Source organism: Mercurialis annua, linkage group LG6 (assembly GCF_937616625.2).
Source record: "Mercurialis annua linkage group LG6, ddMerAnnu1.2, whole genome shotgun sequence".
Taxonomy (NCBI): domain Eukaryota; kingdom Viridiplantae; phylum Streptophyta; class Magnoliopsida; order Malpighiales; family Euphorbiaceae; genus Mercurialis; species Mercurialis annua.
In genome coordinates this window covers 46,143,463-46,166,356 of record NC_065575.1, presented here as the reverse complement: position 1 = coordinate 46,166,356, position 22,894 = coordinate 46,143,463, and the positions used below count along the sequence as shown (strand labels likewise).

The window sequence follows — 22,894 nt, the reverse complement described above, 5'->3', positions numbered from 1 at the left end:
TAAAAACTTGTGCCATAAATAAAAAAATTGAATATTTTTGAGTGATTATGCTATTTTTGAAAGAATGAAATAACCATAGATTAACAATTCATGAAATTATATTACTTCCTTTTTTGTTATTGGAAAAAGAGAGCGCTTATGAGAAAAATTAACCCAACGTTTATAATATTTGAATTGGTTACATTACATATTTAAATGTGAACAATGTGAATAAATAAATATTTTACTTTTTTTATTATTTCACGAACTTTTTTTTAGAATAATAAAAATTTTATTAATAAAGAAATAAAAATACAATTTGATCAAATATTGAATAAATCAATACATTCAAGAAGAATAATAATAGAACATCAGTACAGAAAATCATATCTAATTTCTTCAATCGCATTGACGGAGCTCTTTGATTATGCAACTCGGCAATCCGTCCGCTCCACTCGAAGGTTATTTTAAACCACAAATCGACTTTTTGGTCTTTGAATGAGTCTGATTGAGAGAATATTAAAAATAAGATTTCTACTGATAGCACTTCTGATCTACGCTCCGTAGATAATTCCATCAAGGAAATAGTAAAACCCATAAAGGGTAAGAGTCAGAACTCCACAAAGGTAGACAAACATCCATAAAGGAAGAAAGAAAAATATCAACAGATCTCAGATCTGTGATTATTGACGCAAAATAAACTAAATACGAGATTTGAACAGAAAACGAGAAGGTAGGGAGGTGATTTTAAACCAAAAAATGGCCAAAATCACCTCCCTTTTGTTGCAGTTAGGATTTCTGAAAAGAAAGAGAGAGTTTAGAGAGATATTATTTCACGAACTTACTATGGCCTTTATTTCTATAACTTTTTTCAAGATAAGATGCTGATTAATTGCCTTCCATAACTCAACTTTCGTAAAAGAAATCAAATTAATCAAATTGCTCATCAAAATCAAATCAAGAACTTCATATAATCATATTATCCTCTCAAATCTCAATTTTTTTCTCATCTCCTTAAATTTCTCTCAGATCAAGAAATTTGTTATCTACCAAAATTTATTCCCACGGATCTAGTGGATTCTTCGACTTGTTAGACCAAGGTCAATTATTAATAAATAAATGGGTTTTGATTTTTGATCAATTGATTAAATTTTAAATCAAAAAATTAGCTGAAACACTAACAACTTGCCATATTAAGACAATTGCATAAATTTCAACTCCTTTAATTTATTTAAATCAACCCTAAAAAAATGCCAATCACCAAAAAGAAAACAAAAAAACTCATATAAACATGCAAAAAGATATAGATAGGTTGATAGCTATGTAAGAACAATGAGCTGCTTCTTCAACTATGATAAAGATAATATTAATGGAGGTCTGATCGAATAAGCTGCAAGCAGAGCAGCTAGGGTTTTGTGTTATAGTGTGTACTATTTAATTATTTTTAAGTTTTTTACTGTGACATTAAAAAAGTTAAATAAAGTAGGCAGAGATATGAAGGTTTTTGTTTGGCTGTTAGTGATGTTGTAACCACGAGGAGGTTGCAGAAGACATGAAAGTAAGATCCATTTCTTGTTTGTTTTTGTACTTCAATCTAACCTTTTCTGATTCGCTATAAATGGTATAAATTCACCTGCTTCTTCATTCAATTTCAGCCAACCGATCAAGATGCTGCAGGTTTCATTCTCATCCAACCTTTTTTTCTTCTTTTATTACGGTTTTTTCTTTACACCTTTTTAAATTAGTCCTAATTACTCAACAATAAAATATTTTTTTGAGTTTTTTCCAATTTTTCAAATACGTCAATTTTGGATTAATTTCAGTTAAAAAATTGATTATAGCCAACTAATCGTATTTACATTTTAAAAAAGACGAATATTTTCATTTTTTTTATTTATGATCCAACTTTTTCTGATTAAAAGATTCTTATCAAAATTATGTTACAGTTGACAAAATTAAAAGGTTTGGTTATACAAAAATGAAAAAAAAAAATTTAAATTTGCTATTTTTTTAAAAACATTTAATTAGTTTACTACAATTGGAATGCATTTATCAAAATTAGACTTAAAATTGATGGTTTTGAAAAGGTAGACTATAAGTAAAGAAAGTCGAAAATGTTCTTTGAATAATTAGGCCTTTAAATTGTCTTTGAATCTTGATTTAATTATTTATAGTAGTGAATGTATACATATTTTTTCATACTGAATTATTGATTTATTTTTCTTGATAAAAGTAGATAATTTATTTTTTATGATTTGAGTACATATATTGCACGGAAACTAAACAGAAATAGAAAAGAATATGGAAACGGCGAAAAGGCGAAACATCTTTTTTCAAAATATATAAAAAGTAGAAACATGGAGAAAAGGTATAAATATATATCTGTAAATATTAAATTCTCTAAAATTTTACATTTACCAAATTTTATTTATAAAATATAAATTTTCATGCAAATAAATTATCATTTATTTATGACATTAATAAAATAAATCATTTAATTATAGTTAAAATTTAACTTCATAAGAAATAATAACGCGAACAAGAGAGAATATATTTTTAAAAAAGAAGAGTTTTTATTTGTGGATTGTAGGCACATGAATAATTAGGTTTATTAACTAACCATTTATTTTTAATTCATAAGTAACTTTTTAATTATTTTTTTAACGAAACATATATTTAATTTTTATTATTTATGAAATAAACCCAGAACATTCTTTATGAATTCATGAGAGTTTCAAAAACGGAAAGATTAACTCTCAATGTTTCATCATAGGATTTCTATGAAGAAAAATGGCTTCAGTCATTAATGGTGAAAATAATAACACAACCCTATTATTTGTTTTTCATACAAAAATTAAATTTGGAAGTTCAATATTTATATAAGCATCCTGGTTTATTACTGTACTTTATGAGACATGCAATCTTAAAGTTGGTCCCCTCTTTGACACATGAATACCTGCAAGTCTCGAGAGGTATTTATGGTAGAGATGTCCTACTAGCTTCTGTCTTTCATTTGTTTCTCTTTGACAAGGAGATGTCCTATTGAGCAAAAAGATTTTCAGTTATATCTTCTACACTGAACTAGTGATCATTCAACATTATAGATTACATGTTGGCTGCTGTTGCTCTAATTTTCAAAATTATATAAAATAATATTAAGAGAGGGAGAACAATTGTAGTATACTAAAAAACGCAAGCCGAAGAGGATTTGTTAATAGTTTATAAAAACAAAATCGCGGGAGAAAAAATAGCAATTGAATCAAGAAAACTTTTTTTCAGGCTGATATACATAATGTAGCTGCCCATGTATTGATGTTCGACATCGATACACCCCGGATTGAACTGCACAGTTGCATGTGCCCTAAGGACAGAATAAGATATGATCACCCATCTCCATGTTAAAATGAATGTCTAATGTTCCTTTCCAGGAATCACAACATTTGCTGTTTGATCGATGCCATTGTCAATATCTTCGGCCCGTAAAAATCAGGAGTTCAGCTCCACCGAATGGTTTGCTTCACATGGCAAAATCAAAGAAAGACAGAATTTCAAAATCGATTGAAAGACAGCATCAAGATGGGATGGAAAAAAGTGAAATACATGTTCATACATTTTTGGCAACATAAGTAACAACATGTAGGGTTGAGCAAACGGTCGGTTTGGTTAATCACTCACCGGTTTAACCAAAACCAAACTCACTGAATAACTTTATCTCTTTAATCGAACCAAACAAATTAACCAAAATCAAATCAATAGAATTGACCAAAATCTTAAAAATTTAAAATCGAAATAGTTGGTAATGCGGTTTCTTTAAGATAAATAAAAAGAACATATATCCGATTAATTAGGTTGACCAAATTAACAAAAAAACTTAAGCAGAATTAACCAAAATAGATCGGTTAATTTGATTTAACGGAAGTTTTGCTCACCCCTAACAGCATGCATGTTGTACAGTTAAAAGTGGAAGGTAGATGAGAAAGTTCTCTCACATTTTCCCCATAGAAGAAAAGTGTTAAATGATTGCTAAGAGATTATATGCAAAACAGACAAAAACAAGAAGAACCAGACACAAGCCATCAACTTCAGAGGGTATCCTGAACCAACTTAAACCTAATCAAATAGTTGTGCACCTCTCCCTACAATAACTTCTACGAGTCGCGCATTTCGATTAGGAAAGAAGAAGAATTTTCATCCTACTAGAACTGGCAATAAAAAAAAGGTTCATTTGACGGTAGCCTTGGATGGAATCTTAGAATCCCACTTTGGACCACAATCAAGATCAATTAAAATGACTAGCAGTCACATGCACCATCAAGCAAAACAAATGAACATTGAATGTGCTGTAGGAAATATGAGTCATAGCACATGCACATCATCAACATTATTTGTTGCACGCAACAAGGCTATGGAGGCTCAAAATATACCAAATCTGTGACTAGAAGAGAAATTTACGCATAAAGTACATGTCTTTAGGGGAGTGCAAAAGCCGAACTGGACCAGAAAAACGAACTGAATAAAAAATAGTTGGTTTGGTTTATTTGTTGTACATTTTTTTATTAGTTTGGTTTGGTTTATAATTTTAAAAACAGAAATACTTAAAAAAAACAGACTGCATCTGTATAATTAAATTTTTAAGGATATTATTTTCTTAAGAATAACATTATCTTTTATGTATTTAAATGGTTAAAATGTATGATGTATTACAATTTATTTTATTTCATTTTTCATTTTTTATCAGTAAATTTTTTAAAAAAGAAAAAATTTCTTGTATTTCAGTTAAACCAAAAACTGAATCGAAATTCACTCTTTCATTCGGTTTGGTTTTTATATTCTTACAAAATTCAGTGGTTTTGCTAATTCTACTACAGAACTGACTTATGCCCAAATGTCATGAAATCTCCGGTCTGCATAATAATATCATGCAACAGCAAGGAGTAAAGACACTTTTTTTTCTTCTGATAAAGTCCAATTCGTTTTTTGCTAATCATTATGTGCAGTAGCAAAATCCGTCTTTTGCCAAGTATTTGCAACCAAAAACCAAAACAAAACAAAACTGATATGCTACTTTCTTAGTGGCACCAAAAAGGCACCACATGCTTTGTTACAAAGAGCTTGTAAAGGTCCTAACATATTACAGAGAAAATTACTTTAAAGGGTAGATAAATTTGTAATTGCTGAGACAATAAAACACACCTGTTATTTTGAAAGCCAATAGATAATAAGAAATAACGTGCAAGCTGCAATGACAGCTGAGAGAATGAGGGTGTCTCTTGATCGCCGCCTCTTGATGGAACCTTAACAAAAATGGAGTACTACGTTACTAAAGATTTTAAGCAGCACCAAGAGTGTAATTACAAAAAAGTTAAGTGATTGATGAAGTACCAAGTAATCCACGGACAATGGGAAATTTGTCACTAAGAAGCTTCACTTTTCCTTGGACATCTCCAAACAAAGACCTCTGAGAACCTAAGACAGCTCTTGTTGATTGAGCTTGATTTATGACATCATCTATCTGCAGAAAGTTGACACTGGGATTATTACTTCCAAGTTCCAAAGTGATAAGATAAGCTATTGGTAATTAAGAGTGTAAAAGGAAACTACATCCCAAGTTAGCCCCAAATGAACAGTTTCTGAAACAAACACAGATGATAAACAAAACAAGCATGTAAGACTTTAGGATACTATGAGTTCTATCTATTTGGCAAAGAAGTTCTGCTAGATTATGGATCATGCGCTGGCAGGAAATTTGATAGGCATTGGTGTCCATAATGTGCATCTACTTCTTGTAGCACCTCAAACTTAATCAAATAATTCTATTTCTCCTCCCAAAATTTTAACTATCTACATTATTCTTTCACTGGGAAATTTTCCTTTAATTATTTATATTTCTCATATATCGCCACTTACTTAAAATCCTTACTTTGCTATTTATTTATTATCTAATGAGGCATATCATAGGAGTAAGTGCATTTTGGTAACATTCTGAAACAGGACTGAAAACACTAGTAAAGCCTTACGTGAGAAATACTCCCATGAATGGCAGCTCTTTCTCGCAGTAATTGCATTCTTGGAGACATACTACCAGATGCCTGTATGAAGAGAAATGAAATCTCAAATTTTGATAAACAGCCACAATATATTATATATAATGTAAAGCCAAAGGATGTTGTATAAGTTTTGAACAATGCTAACCTTGTACTCACTTATATCATCTCTAACTGAACTTAGAAGCTCTGCATGTTCCCTCATTGAGCTTATATTTCCCTTGATTCGCTTATATTCCTAAACGAACAAATTCTGTATTATTTCAATGAGAAGGAAGCAAGGATTTAAAAATATGAATGCATAGGGTCAATTTCACAGTGTTACAAGAGGAGTATTAAAGGCATCAAACAATCATATGCGAGAAGACTATTGAAAATGCACGTTCCAGTTATGCTAATGCCACAATCATCTGCTTGTACCTTCCAACAACTGTCATGCAACTTTTACATAGCCTATCAACATAGTATGGACTTTGTTGTTCAACTAAAACACAAACATGGAGCCAAAAGTATGCTAATAACAACAAAATATGGAATACGGAATCCTACCGCTGAATTTGGACGATATTCAGAAAACTAAGACGACTGAACATTAGCTTCGGAAACTATAAAGGGAGATGGATTTAGGCAAGTGCTTAAATAATTCTAAAATGTGTAAAAAGAGCATGTGCTTGACGGTTCAGAGTGTTAATGAAAATTTAATTGTATCCATTTGTTGTGTATAAAAAAAATTGCTAGTTTGCAGTTGATGCACTGAAAGCTATCTAAGGAATGGCCAAGCAACCATGGCAGGACAGGCACAAGATAATCAAATCAAAGTAGTACAACTCTACAAGACAATGGAACACAGGTGTAAACAAGGAGCAGAACTTGCTTGAAATTGAAATATTGCAACTCAGGCAAACCTGAGTAAACTCATGAAGTATGTCTCTATGCCGTGCTAGCTTTTGAGTAACTGACGTAGTCGGAGCAGCAGATGCCGCACATCTACTCATAGAGTCATTGATATCTAGCAACTTCTCAAGCAATGACTGTATTTCCATTTCCATAGATTTCCACGACCTGCTAGATGCAACCGTCGGTGACCCTGTATCTACATAACCTGAACCTGGAACCAAATTTAATCCCGAAATAAGACACCTATATCAAGTCACTAGACTCGAAACTACGAAATTACAAGTAACAGCTCGTGAACTTCCGACTCGAGAAACTAAGTAATCATATAAAGATGCTGCAAAATGAAGAAATTTCCATCAATAACTGCACAGAGCAGGCATTATATTATTCTGTTAAATTCTGGCAAAATTAATATCACAATGTGAATTCCAATGGAAGTAATTCAATGCAGTAATCTAATCAGTGATTAAGCAATTAGAGCAGTAATTAATTTCAGATCAAGCAATTTATATATATAAATGCTGAAGATAACTAAAAATGACAGTGATGAAGCAAAAATAATGAACCTCCTTGAGTAAACCTAGCGCCGAGTTTAGCGTAAGAGGAAAGCTTAACGTCGAGATCTCCTTCGATTTTTCTTGCTTCTCGCCTTAATTCTTCCCAACCGGACTCCTGTAAATCTAGACTCTGATCCGTCATTTTTGTTTGGATCTTCTAAAAAGTTATCAGATTTGCTAATCAGGATTATGATTTAATACTGGCTTCAATTCTAGTTTCGATTTGCTATTATTTGTATACAGTAATCTCTTATGATTATATTTCTCAGTCTTCTTCCCTTCATTTCACAGAGATGATAGTGAGGAGAGTGTCGTGTCCGGTTACTAATTGGGCCTTAAGGTTACTGACCGTTTCTCAAATCATGGGCCCAATAGTAGTTAAATGGTTAAAGCGCCTCAAAGTGCATTAAAAGATCATGGGTTCGATCCCTACTTCCACAACTAACAACTAACAAACTGAGACTCTAAGAATCGTACTCTATCTTTGGTTAAAAAAAAAAAACTGACCGAACTGAGTTCAACTGGAGTATGTGATACAAATTTCGAGTTCGAGTAAGAATTCAAATGAATTTAATTTTTTAAGCTCGATTGTGAGCTAAAATAATATCTGAGTTATTCGAGTTTAAAGTTTAACTTAAATTAAATTTAATAAAGAGTAAAAGTAGTTGTTACTACAAATTATTATGTTTATGCAATTATTTCTTTTTACGAAAATTATCAAATCGAATTAAGTAATTTGATATAGTATTAACTTAAATTTGAAGATATAAATAGTCAATATTATAAAACATAAATTACTATTTAATAAACCTAAGTGACTCGTGCAGACTCGCGAACTTTAAGAGTCCTTTAAATTAATATTCAAGTTAGGCTCAAAATTAAACTCAAATAGCTCAAGTTCGAGCTCGATAATGGATATATGTAATTATTATTATTATAATGATGTATCTAATAGCATCTCTAATGAAGTTTTTTTTTATGCTAATTTGACATGAAATATTTAGCATAAAAGTTTAATATTATTTTATAAGATAAAATGCTAACAGGAATTGGTATTAATGAATTCCTATCATATTCACCTTATTGATTTCACATACTTTTCTCTTGATTACCTTTTCAAGAGGAAGAAAATAATTAAAAAGAAAAGGAAGTTTCCAATGCCCTCATTGATAACATTAAAACCGATTATAAAAGGTAACCAATGAATTTATAAGTAGGTCCAATAAACAAAGACACTACGTATATGTCATCTTCAATATCTCTTTACTCTAGAAAGCTTGACAAAATATATATATATATATATATATATATATATATTTCTCTTATGGTTTAAATACAATTTATTTAATAACCTATCACCCATGAATATTTAAAGATTAAGAAGATACACCAAATGTTTCAGGCTGAAGAAGAAATTATGCAGTCAACGATTGGTTATGCGGGGAGAAATCAAAGTTGCTGTACAAAGAAAATAATCAACAGTACTCTATAGTTATTATATTCAAATAATTACTGAAACGAGTCTTATTTCCGTACTGATAATAATTTATAATACGTAACGTTTTATTAAATTTATAGTAACCAAATAGTAGTTGAACTTACTTTAATATCATATATTGAATTAAGGATTTTCTAAAGTTAAAAAAATGTATTCAAATTGGAGTAGGAAAGTTTAGAAAAAAAATACTTAAAAATTGGATTGTTGATGAGAATGGGGATGGAAGATGACTTTGGCATATTTTGTATGCGTTTTACTTGGTACAATTAAGTGCCTAAATATTATATTAGCCTGAGTCACTGGGAATTAGCAAAAAAATTCATTCATATATAATTAAGATTAAATTAATATATCTCTTTAACTAAATCTATGAGATTATTAATTTTCATGAAATTTAATTAAATTAAATTAGTTAATTTTTAAAAAAAATTATAATTAATTAAATTAATTCAATAAAATAATTTAGAAAAATAACAATCACAGTAGTCGGGATAGAATAACATGTCTCTTTCTCCTTAAAGAGAGTTTCATATTTAAAACATGTATATGGAGCGAGTCTCAAAACCTTATGAGTGAGTTTTGTTTTCTTATAAACTATAATAAGCTCGATCAAAATTAATCAAAATAGTGGCTCTAACAATACTTGCAATAGATTAATATGTGAATAATAATAATATCTAAAATTATATAAATATATTATATTTTTTTTAATAATTCGAGAGGAGTACTTGTGGAAATATTTGAGCTCGACTTAGCAATTTGCTGCTAAAAATACTCCTCCTCCCCGGTTATTAAAAAGAATATAATATATTCTGTATAATTTTAGATATTATTATTCACATATTAATCTAGTGACTGAATTAATATAGGCACATAATTGTACCAAGTAAAACGCATACAAAATGTACCAAGTCATCTTCCATCCCCATTCTCATCATCAATCCAACTTTTAAGTATATTTTTGTTCTAAATTTTCCTACTCCAATTTGAATACATTTTTAGTCAACAATAATTATTAAAACTCTTAAATATATTTGAACCAAAAATTTTATTGCCCAATTAAAACTAAACTAAGTAAAATATTTACAAATGAGATGCAAGTCAAATAATATAAATGTTTAGCAGTTTTCTATTAAGATCGTAGGTTCAATTCTCCACATATGCTTTTTTTTCAGTGCAGAAAATAAACTAAATTTTTTAATTAAAACATATCTTTCAAACCAATTAATTAAAATTTATCCATATAATGGTCACCAAAGTATGCAGCGCTTTTTGTTTAACATGCTTTTAGAAATGGATTTGAATGACTTAAATTTTCAATTGAATATCACTATAAGGTTTAATTAATTTGAATAGACATCACATGATGCGACTTGTGGTGTGAAACTTAATAATTTTATTATAAAAAGACAAATTTTAACCAATTTATATTAAACACTAATATGGAACGTCCGAAATTCATGTAGTCACCAAAATATCTTTGAAAACTCAAAATCAATGTTTTATTGGAAATTAATAACACTTATTAAAAAATATTAAAAATACTGTATATATAATGATACATATATTCGTCGACATCTAATTCATTTGTTTGAAATTAATGAATAAATAATAAAAAAAAATTATTGAATAAATAATCAAAGATGCTTTCGTAAAATAATTCATTGTTTTATATTAGTAGTTTGGTCTAATTATAAAAATATCCAAGCCTTTTATTTTTTTTAAATATCTATCCAACTTTTCAATAATTGTAAATGTATTTTACTTTAGCCAATCTATTGGAAAATTTTCGAAATTGATATAATTATGCTCATGTGGCGATTGGATATATAATTAAAAAAACTGTAAAGAAAAAGAGATGTCAATTAAAATAGCATATGATTTTATTAAATCGAATTTTTTAAAATATAACAATAATTAATAATCCCTTGGGGACATCCAATAAAATTTAATTATCATCATTGGATTCAAACTATATTTTGTGAAAATACATGACTATTTGAAAATATCGTTTTTATCCAGAGAAAAAATAGGGCTGTATTTTATTTCATGCAAGATTTTATAGGTATATTTCGTCTAATATATTAAAATAATTAAATCCTGTAGCACTACAGTTTATTACAATTTTATTCTTTGTTCCATAAAAATAAAAAATAAAAGAAATTCACAGGAATTAAAAAAATATCTAACTTTAGTTAATTTATTAAAATATTTATATTTTATCCTTTTATTTCTTAAAAATTAATTATTATGGATTCACTATATTTAATTCTCATTTAATAAACGTTTAAGAATATTCAATAAATATATTGCTTATACATTAAATAAAATAATTTTATTTTATTTTATAAGATTATATTAAATCAATCGATTTTTTAATTAGGAATGGACAATTTTTTTTTATCACCAGTTATATAATATAGCGGCTAGCCCCACCAAAGCATCCGTTACCCGTAAGATTTGTGCATCTGGCGACTATGGCCCACCAATCTTGGATTTTATAGAGATTTTGGCACTGGACGGCTAGCTTTTCTGGTCAGATACGGCAAAAGTACAAGACCTAAATGTACGGAGCTGGAAGTTTCTCAGACCCTACTCCTACTATAATAAGTTGCCACGTGTTAAGTTATTTACCACAAACAAGGAATTTCTTTTTAAATACGATAAGCATGGAAAATTATAAATTACTAATCTGACTAATTGCATTTGTTATGTACATAAATGATTATTAGATTAATTAATTTGATTTTAATTATTATTTAAAATCAGAAAATCCTTAAGAAAAAATATTGCACACAACCGTTGCGCCATGTCATTCGTGCAACAAACCAATTGTGCATTAGCCATGTGGAAAATTGAATGATAAAAAAAATAAGTAATAATTAAAAGATTCCATATCGCAAATGCTCATTGGCTTGATGTAAAAATGACGTGGCGCAACGGTTGCATGGGATAAACACTCAATACTTAATATTAAAGTCTCCATCATCGACTTGGATTGTTGTGAAATATTATTGCGAGCTGCACATCTTTGACTGGAGCATTATTTATTTTTTAATAATTAAAAAATTGATTGGATATTTATTTTATATTAGATGTCCAGTATATTTTTTATGTGTGCGGTTTTCCTTGTATATTCTCAACCGAGAAAGAAAAGTACTAATCATAATGCTCTAATTTCTTTTATGAAATTTTATTAAAAAATATTGCATTCTCTTTATTTCAAAATTTTAAAATGGACAAATTACCCTAGGTGCAGTTCTTATGTATCACACAGGCATAAGGAATAAATTTCTATAAAAATAAATTAATGATAGAAATATGCTTCATTTGTTTTATTTTTAAAAAAATTATCATCTTAATTTTATAATGTTTTATTTTAAAAGTTCAATTTTTTATTTTATTTTATTTTATTAGATTGTTTTTTTAATCCTTTTCCTAATTATCTTATAAAAAATTTATAGAAACTCTACAAAATAACATATAGATTATTTTAGAAACTAATATTATAATATTTATGTGAATAAAATGATCTTATAAAATAGGATGGAAATAAATTTAAATTTAAAAAATTATAATAAAAAATTACATTGAATTCTTTTAAGAAAAAATTGTTTAATAATTATGTAAAAGGAAATTCCATGGAAATTGGTGGCCTTGGTTAGTAGGTGTGAGTCAGAACTACCAATTTGGTGGGAAATTCCTCTTGGTTTGCTCACAACCTACACGACACGTATTTGTTTTCCTTTTTTTATTAGTAATTTGGTCATCTCCCTCTTATTTTTGTCCATATTTTATAAAACAAAAATCATCAAAATATCATGTAATTGCCAATTATAACAACTACGTGTAAATGCATGGCTTTGAAGGAATTATAGTGTCAAGCAAGCCGTACACTTGTACGTACTTGACGATGGTACAAGTATTGTTATTTGGGGTATCATTGTATGCTTCTAGGAACAATCTTACTTATTCTTGCTCCGTGCTTAACGACCCTAACGCATAAATGTCACATCTAATTACAAGTTAGGAAAGTGTATTTCTACCTTAACTATACCTAATTTATTTTTGCATTACTCTATTCCTTTGAAAAGTAGGCAAATTATTTTGTAGAAAGAATGGATGTAAATCATTTATTCAAGCGGAATTATGGTAAATTATTGATAGATTGTGCACGACGATTGTTTACTGATTCTTATATATGATTTAGGCGTATGATTCATACATGTAAACATGATAATCTAATATCTATATAATAAAACTGGGTTTCTTATGAACAGTAATCTTCAATTATAATTCCTTTTATGCCCATAACTTCCCACTTATTTTCAAGTTATGACAAAAATTGGTTGAGTTCCTTTTATTTTCATAACTTTTCACTTATTTTCAAGTTATGACAAAAATATGTCACCCTAACATTTGTGTTTTTGTTTTCTATTTTAATCAATTTAAATTTTATATTTGTTATGCAAATAGTCCCTGTTTGATGTTTAATTACAAAAAAAGCCAAAACATATTAGTTTTTTTTTTTAATTCGTTTTCTCTCTATATAATTACTGGTTGGTTAAAAACACCCTTTTTTTTTGCTTTATTTTCAAAAAATGTGTCCATTAATTTATTTTCATTTAGATATATTTTGATAAAAATTAATTTACTGTTTTACTAATAGCCATGTTATTTTTTTTACAAAACAACTATATAGAGATGAGGTAAAATAGAATAAAAAAAATTAAACAAAGAATCTGCATGCTTTTAAATTTGTGTCTTAAGGTCAAATTGGTCATTTTTAATTTTTTTATCAATTAGATTTCAAATTTTGTGTTTTAGGTCAAATACATCACTTTAGTCAATTAGATCGCAAAATTTGTAACTTGGGGATCAAATAAGTCCGTGTTTTAAGTTTATAAATTTGGAGTTATTTGACCTAAATTTAGAGAGTTTGAGAATCTAATTGACTGATTAATTTAAAAATGACTTATTTAATTTCAAAATACATATTTGGTGTTCTAATTGGTTAAAACAAGTTAAAATGTATTTATTTGATTCCTAAACACAAATTCGAGGGCAGGGCTAATCCTTCATTCAAAAAAACTCTATTGTTGTCCTTCATTTTACTGCCGAATGTACAAAAAAAATCTTCAAATTATTCAAAAAGAGTACATAAGCTCTTTTAGTTGCTTTTTATTTTGTAGGCCCTCAACATTTCTAAACATTGCAGGAAAAAAAACCCGTAAATATTTTAAAAGACCACTAAAATCCTTTTAGTTTATTTTTCAGACACACAGCCCCTCATATTCTTATTTATTTCTATAATTTCTTTCAAGTGTGAGGGTTTATTCATACCATTTAAAAATATTAAAGGCCTTAATAGCCAAAAAACAATTAAAACTTACATACTCTTTCTGAATAACGAGAATGATTTTTTTTACTTTTATCTTACTTTAATTAGTGGAGTAAAAAAAGTATTTATTAATTTATTTATTTTTAGTATTATTTATATAAAATTATTTTGTCATTTCTATGCAACTTTAATGATTTTGTTAATATGCATGTTTGCTAAAAGTAGACATTTAAAAGAGTTGTTGATGGAGTAATTTACAAGTATTTAATTTACAACTTGAATGTAATGTAATTTAAATAAGTTATTTATTTTATGTATAATAATTTATTAAATTTTCAATTTATTAATATAATTCAAAATAAGAATAAATAATGTTATATAAAAAATACTAGACCCGAAGCGAAGCGAGGGCTTTGTACTAGTTAGAATGAATTTGAGCTTTTATATTCAAAAATTACTCTCATGCTTAAGTTAATGAAGGTTTAAATTATAACAAAAAACTATTAAGAATTAGACTAGTTAAAATGTTGGATGTTATTATTTGTTTTTGGCCTAATGTCTTAAAAAATCCCGACCTTTTAACCCCTTTTCAATCATACCCTGACGTTGAAAATTTGTCAATTTTACTCTATTTTGCATTTTTGTGTTTCAATTGTACCCTGAAAAATTAAATTAACGTCTTTTGCGTTTGGAAATTTGTTTAAAACATTCTCCATGTCTCACATATATTGATTGTATATTTTTAAAATTTATTTAAATTTAGTTAAATTAATTAAGAATTTAAATTAGTGTTAATTTGATTATGATTTTTAGTTAGTTTTTAAAAATAAAGGACTTATTTGTACTTTTTTGAATAAAAAAAAATTTAATTTCATGTTTAGACTTAATTAATTGAATGATTTCATCATTTAAGTAAAAAAAATTAACAAAAATTAAAATATTGGGGTACAATTGAAAACGGAAAATTTAAAAGTGGGTAAAATTGACAAATTTTTAACGTCGGGGTGGAATTGAAAAAAAGTTTAAAAATAAGGGGTTTTTGAGTGATTAGGCCTTTGTTATTCATCTGGTGTGAAAAATGTAGCAACTGTTTCCATACACATGATTAAATATTCGATGATGGTGATATTATTTTCATCTATTAAAAAAAATTCACAAGTACGAGAATTAATAGAAGAATCAAGATTGATGTTTTGATGATGATATTATTTTGATCTAATAACAAAATTTCATAAGTTCAGAAGATAAATTAACGGGAAAATGGTTATTTATATTCTTAATATTTAATTTTAGGATCAAGTAAGCCCTCAACGTCCGGAAAAGTTTAAATATGTCCCTACCGTCTTGGAAAATTAACAACCAGCCCCTCCAATTTCGACAATCAGATACCTAACGTCTTATTTATAAGTTAAAATGAGGGCCTGGTTGTTGACATTTTAATACGTTAGGGGCATTATTTGAACCTTTCTAAACGTTGAGAGTTTATTGATTTTGGAGTCAAACTTCAGAAACATGAATAATCCTTTTCCCTAAATTAATAGAAGAATCAAGATTGATTGTAATTGTTCATTGTCAGCAAGTTAAAGGGGCAACTTGATTAAGTAGTTGTATTTTAGTATGATCTCATTTCTATTCCAAATTCCAATCTTACCCAATTGGAAGAACTTATACTAAATTGACCATTAACTATAATTGCGAATCATAAATGCCCAATCACAAATAAGAAGGGAGTTAAAAAAATCTGACTTTTCTTATATCCAGCCGCACAAGAATTTTTTCCAAGAATTGGTACACACTCTACATTACTAACGACTTTTTCATTCGCGTGTAGTCGCACGCATCATCATCTGACCGTTCCTTTATCTGACCTTTTTAACGTATCTACATCCATCGGTTGCCAATTTATCTAATTATGGTCCCGGATAACAAAATAATTTTGCTGACCATATCAAAATTGAAAAATTCAACTAGGAACTTATTTTTCTGTTGCTTTCTCTTCTTCAACTTTTGACCCTCATTAGTCTAAAATTCTACTATTATACTTATATTAAAAAAATGAACAAAGTTTATTTTACCCTCCAAATTTAAAACTTAAACAATTTACCCTCTTAACTTGCAAGTAATGTGCATTTAACACATGAATTAATTTTATGAGCAAATCGGTTGTAGATTTACCGATTATGGACAATTAACTATATCTTGACAATTTACCCCTTCAACTTGTAAGCTAAATACCCCTCAATTAGCAATTTACATTCTTACCTTATAAGTTAATTTGACAAAATGAGATTAATTCCCCATAGTCAGAAAGTTCATAGCTAATTTATTCACAAAATTAATTTATATGTTAATCGTCTATTGTTTACAAGTTAAAGGGATAAGCTACTACTTAAATCCCAAATTTAATACAGAAGACCAATTAAGATTAAATTAACGAATTTTAAAAGATATCTTTGATTTTAACAAGTTTTACCTTAAATTTCAATCGTACAACAATTTTTTGTTATATATATATATCATTTCCAGTATGTATAAAATACTCCAATCATTTTTTAATACTTCACTTAAATAGGTAAAACGAATTAAAATATAAATTTAAAATTATTTTTATATAGAGCTATGGATTTGGACTTAATTGTTCTTTTATGTTAAATTAGGGGCAAATGAACTTTGTTGAAAAGAAAAAAGACTAAAATTCTACTTTATTAAATAAAGAAGACTAAAATTCTATTTATTTACTGCTGTAGAATCTCGCAGACGCTCTATATAAACAAGACTTCCCTACCACCAATAGTTTTATTCAACCTGCAACTATACCATTATAAACACCAACATACACCACCTCCTTCCCTCCGCCTCCGCCACCGCCGCCGCTGCCACCTGGCTATAAAACACGAGAACTCAAATTTAGCTCGTATGAAAATCTTATCATGCACTACCATCACTAACAAAAATAAAAAAACATGTTAAATATACCCACCACTCTCTCTGAAATTTGCCTTACTCTTTTCCGATTAGCCATCTCCACCGCTGACCCATGGCCGTTTTCTTGAACCTCACCATTCTCTAACAAAACCCCGTTTATCTCTTATATTAACTCTAAATTTATTGTTACAGTCATGACCAAGATAAAAGGCTTCAGGATTGGAAAACGGTTAATCCGGATCTCCAGATGGATCTTCCGGCGGACCCGAAATATACGGAGCTATGATAAGCTATGCACGTCAGGAAAATCTTGCAGCAGGCTTAAGCCCATCACGAAGCTTATTAACTGGGGTCGCCGTTTAACAACCGGAGCAAAGTCACTCTGCTATGCAAAACCCAAGTCGGGTTATATCCATATCGGGGAGGAACCAACCGATAAAAAACCGGCGACGGTTCCGAAAGGGCACATGGCGGTTTACGTGGGTCAAAAAGATGGGGATTTTCATAGGGTATTAGTGCCGGTTTTCTACTTTAATCATCCTCTGTTCGGTGAGTTATTGAGAGAAGCAGAGAAAGAATACGGGTTCCATCAGCCGGGTGGGATTACGATTCCTTGCGGGTATTCGGAGTTTGAGAGAGTCCAGACCCGTATTGCTGCAGGGTCGGGTGGACGTCAGCTGACGTGGAAAAGAAACCATTATTATGAGTGTGATAGTGGTAGGTTATTATGAGATGATGACGATAATTTGATAGTTATGTTTAGATTTTTTTAATTGAGAATAGATTCTGCTTTTGTTTTCTTGTTTCTCTTTAATTTAGTGAGTTAATTTATGTGGTGTAATGGATTCTGTAGTTGTAAATATAGTTTGGTTCGATGCCGATGATTATACAAATTTTATAATATTTAGATTTATATTGCTTGTTTACCATTTTTGATTTATATATTATTTGTATTATATGAATATTTATTTCCTCACCAACATATAATGTCACTAATGATCGGCATACTCTAAATAAATCTACCGAGATTCATAACACAAGTTATATGATATATCTCGGTATATCTATTTAGAGTATGCCGGCATTTGTTTAACTTAGTGACATTATATGTATAGGAACGTTAAATCTAGGGCAGTACTGGCGAAGCTATATACGGGTAGAGCCGATTGGAGGCAGCAAATATTTTTAGAGAGAAAATTTTGATTCCTAACGGGTTGTGATTGATGTAATAATTTATCGCTTTTAGAGTTATAGACTTGAGGGTGACCAAAGTTGTTTGACGTAGGCATTAGAAAAAGAGAGATTAGGTTGAAGTATTAGGCTAAATTTTCAATGGGTTCATACTCAGAAAAGAATTTTTGGCAAGGGGATTCAAATAAGGTATAGAATTTAAGGCATTTTAATGAAAACATTTTTAGGCATCTATTAATTTTGACTATTGTGCAATGGGTATTTCCAAGAGTAAGAAATTAGTACTTATGTTTTTGATCCAAATTTAAACGTTTATCTCTGTTTTTGTGTAATCAATATTAAATTAAAATTTATAATCAATAAAAGAAATTTACCTCTTATTTAAAAATGATTAACTCTCAATTACAATACATGTCACATGTTAAGTACGAAACTAATAATTTTATATGATGAACTAAATTCAATTAAAATTTTACATTGTATTTTTAAAAAAAAAATCATTTTGAGGTTTTTATTTTTATTTTTAAGTATAGATTAACAATATAAAATTAATAAAATTACTTTATTTATTGTTAATGGTAACTAATCTCTATTTTATTTTTTTATTTAGTATTTTTCATTGTTATTTTTTCCAGTTATAATATAAATTTTGATATTAAAAATTATATCGAGACACTTTAACAACACAAAATAAGAATATTTAATTAGAGATAAATTATTATTTTCGCTATAGGTATTTTTTATTTTATCGTTTTCAATGAAATTTTTATATTGAAGTTTATTTTGTTTATTTTATTAAAGTTTATTTTCCTTTTTTATTATGAAATTTTATTTTGTATTTCTTAATGGAAGAAAAAAAGAGTTTTATTATATTATTTTGTTTAAACGGTGATGTAATTTGATTTTTAATTTTATAAGGTGATTTTTTGAATTGGATATCTTCCTACTCAGATGTACTGTTCTATGTCATCTCAATAAAGAAGGATTCTAATATATAATTTAGGCACCGTTTGGATTGAGGGTTTTTAAAATCCATGGATTTTAGTAAAATCGATGGATTTTAAATCAATGGAATTTAAATCCATAGATTTTAAAATTCCATCGTTTGGATTGAATATAAAATCAATGGATTTTTAATATTATTTATGGAAACTAATAAATAGTACAACATTCCATCATCTATAAAAAATGGTGGATTTGGACTTTCCCACCTAGTAGGTGGGAAATCAAAACCCTCAAAAATGATGGATTGTAAAAAATGAGGGAATTTATAAATCCATGGATTCTATTAAATTTTTTTCTAGGCAAACGATAGATTTTGTACAAATTCATGGATTGTTGAAAATCCATCGTTTAGAATCCACCAATCCAAACGGTGCCTTAAGTTTTTATATCTTTTATATAAAATACTAGAATCACTTAAATTAATTTTGATTGAAGAAATGGGATTTTTTTTGGAAATAGAAACTTTAAAAATAAGAACAAGTTGTCGTTTCTAAATTGGTAACTTTAGGTGTCATTATCTATTGATTGTGGTAGATTGTAGTGGTTAGTGGGGAATCTTATGATAATTATCGAGTCGGACCACCGCAACTTGATGAGGAAATTTGGTCATTTGCCTATTTGCTAAATAAAATGCATACACACCAATGGTTTCTAATTGTATTGCTGAGTCCGAGTCAACTGCTGCAACTCGTTTCTTCCACTCTCATTTTACATTGACAAAATACTTTCCACATTAATTTCCATGTTTTTCTTTTGAAAATACTTTTCTTTGCTTTAATTAAAAGAAATGTGTTAAAAATTCATTTTAGTATCATACGTATTAATAATTTAATATTTTAAAGTCCTTATATTTAATGTATTCTAAATTTTTAGATTTTTATTCGGACAAAAAAAATGTATTGTACATTCGCCGTAAAACGCATATAAAATCGAATATAAATGTCTAAATACCTCGACATGTTAGCAAAATATAACACATTATCAAACTTGAAGAAGAGCCAGATAATAAAAAATTATAAATATAAAGGCCTATTTAATAAAAAAAATTAAATGAGACGAGATAAATAAAATTTAAAAATATAATGACGTGAAAATTATTAACCGCTTAACAGACATTAAAACTACACGCTTATAATTTTCGTCCGTAAAAAAAATCCTTAAATAGAAATCAAATTGTGTGGAGATCTAAAGAATAACAAATTTTAAAGAGCTGTGACACCTCAGCACCGTGCATGAATTTAAAAAAAAAATAGTAGTTCGTATATGAAAATAAAAAAATTTAAATTATGTGATTAAAATGAAAAAACGTATAAAATTGGTAAATTTTTGTGACATTAACCCTTAAATAAATGAGACAATAAAAATACACCGGCATTACAATTGGTTAAGCCAACTATCTGATTATCATCTTTTCATGTGTTCATCTTCTATTATTCCTGTTTATTTTTGATATTGTCTACACCATATTTACAGTAGATCATTTTTACATTAATAAATTTTACTAAAATTAGTAAAATAGTATTAGAGAAATCTATAAAGATTTGATATAAATAAAAAGTTTATCTTAAAAAAGTATGGGTTTACTTATGATTGACTACCTAAATTTAATATATTCTTTTCTTTAATTGTCCATCTAGCAAACTAAATTTATCAATAATTTGTTTGTCCATTTAAATATTCAAGATGATTTTAATTTTTATTTTTCAAAATTACCCTTACCTAATAAATGACTATATATTTTAATTTATAAAGCATTTATTAACTAATGAGGTTATATTAGTATTTATCTTTATAATTTAAGATAAAAAAAAAGCACTAACTTGATATGTACAATTTTGGATAAATGGATCATTAAAAAAAACAGTTAGAATCTTTTTTTTCAAAACAATACACAAAGGTTGCGGCATGTTTTCGTGCAACAGTTAATAAAATATTCACATAATTTTGATATTTAATATTATCAAATTTTTATTATTAAACATTTTATTATTTTAACATTGTATATATTTTATTGGTTTATTGTATGGATATCGTGGTACATTGTGGGTTATATAATCATTCTTTCGTTAGCAATAATATAAGGAATAAATATACAATGTATAACAAAAGTGTCATATTATTCATACAACAAACTAATGAAACATTTATAATATTGAAAAATTTAATTATAAAATAAAGTAGAAATTAACAATTCTATCGCAAATGTTCATTGATTTATAATAAAAGTAATATGGTAACCGTTGCATGAAAACACACTATAATAAAGGAATAACTTATTTTAAAGTCCCTAAACTGTACCACTTTTAATTATGTGGTCCTTAAACAAAATTTTATTCTTTTATGTTCCTTCAAATTAGGGATAACGCATGTTCAAGTTCGTAAATGAGAAAAATGACGCTGTTTCATTATATTCAAAAATAGAAATTTTTATCTTAAACGATGCCATTTTTATTATTCATAGATTTGAACATGCATTTTTACTAAGTTAAAGAATTCGAAAATAAATAAATTTTATTTAACGACCAAATAATCAAAACTGATATAATTTAAGAATTTTAAAATGAGTTATTCATATGTAAAAGGCATATTTTTATAAGCAACTGAATTTTGGATTATTCGGTAGCTACAAAAGTGGCAACATCTATGGCCATATCATTATCATCAAATTTCATTTTTTTGACAAGTCTAGATCCATAGTAGGTCCCTTCAACTCAGAACATTTGAATCATGAACCGTTCCTGCAATGGGAAAAACTCATTGGGAGTTATCAAATCAATTTTAGGGCCTGTATTGCACCTAAGCCCAACTGAAATGAACCCGTCTTCTTTTATTTGTTTGTTGGGCTGATATTATGACGACGCAATTCTGCTCAGCATTCAGCAATTCCTCCAACAGTACTCTTATGGATTTTATAGCGGAGATGAAGTTTAGTCTGAATCAAACTAGACTGAACCGTCAATTGGTTCATCCGGTTAAACCAATAATTGCATAAATTAAGCCGCCTATTGAACCGGTTAAACTATAAACTATGCTTAAATTTAGGTAATGTTTACACTGGCCCAAAAAGAGCTCATATGGGTTAATTCGGGTTTTTGAGCCCAAAAGCCATCAACTATCCTTTTATTTTTATTTTAGTTTAGTAGTTATCTTTTTTAGTCATTATCTTATTTTTAGTCATTATCTTAGTTATTTAGCTTAGTATTTATCTAAATAAGAGATTGTATTTTACTAGACTAGGTTTTATATTTTAGGGTTTGTCCCCTATAAATAGCTAGCTTTAGGTTTGTATTCTCTACAACTCAAATCAATCAAACAAATACAACTTCAAAGCCCTGTGCTTTTCTATCCCCAACCTCCGCGGTTGGTTAATTTAGGAGTAGTTTTCAGTATTAATCTCGCCTGAGTTCATAACTCCCAGATTATTACTATTAGATCACGTGGTTAAGTGTCTTTAACC

The 22,894-nt window shown here is 28.3% G+C and overlaps 2 protein-coding genes across 2 annotated transcripts; one reads left to right on the top strand and one right to left on the bottom strand.

Moving 5' to 3' along the window:
- Positions 1-3,134: 3,134 nt before the first annotated feature.
- On the bottom strand, positions 3,135-7,789 carry LOC126654015 (Golgi SNAP receptor complex member 1-2). The gene is made up of 7 exons (XM_050348049.2): positions 7,487-7,789; positions 6,929-7,131; positions 6,172-6,261; positions 5,997-6,068; positions 5,362-5,491; positions 5,173-5,273; positions 3,135-3,494 (listed from the first exon to the last, which is right to left on the bottom strand). Exons 1-6 carry the CDS (start codon positions 7,617-7,619, stop codon positions 5,176-5,178), a joined length of 726 nt encoding a protein of 241 aa, XP_050204006.1. The 5' UTR covers positions 7,620-7,789; the 3' UTR covers positions 3,135-3,494; positions 5,173-5,175.
- Positions 7,790-17,106: 9,317 nt separating this feature from the next.
- Positions 17,107-18,154, top strand: LOC126654091 (auxin-responsive protein SAUR36-like). The gene has a single exon (XM_050348146.2). The coding sequence runs from the start codon at positions 17,436-17,438 to the stop codon at positions 17,970-17,972; it is 537 nt and encodes a 178-aa protein (XP_050204103.1). The 5' UTR covers positions 17,107-17,435; the 3' UTR covers positions 17,973-18,154.
- Positions 18,155-22,894: the final 4,740 nt, after the last annotated feature.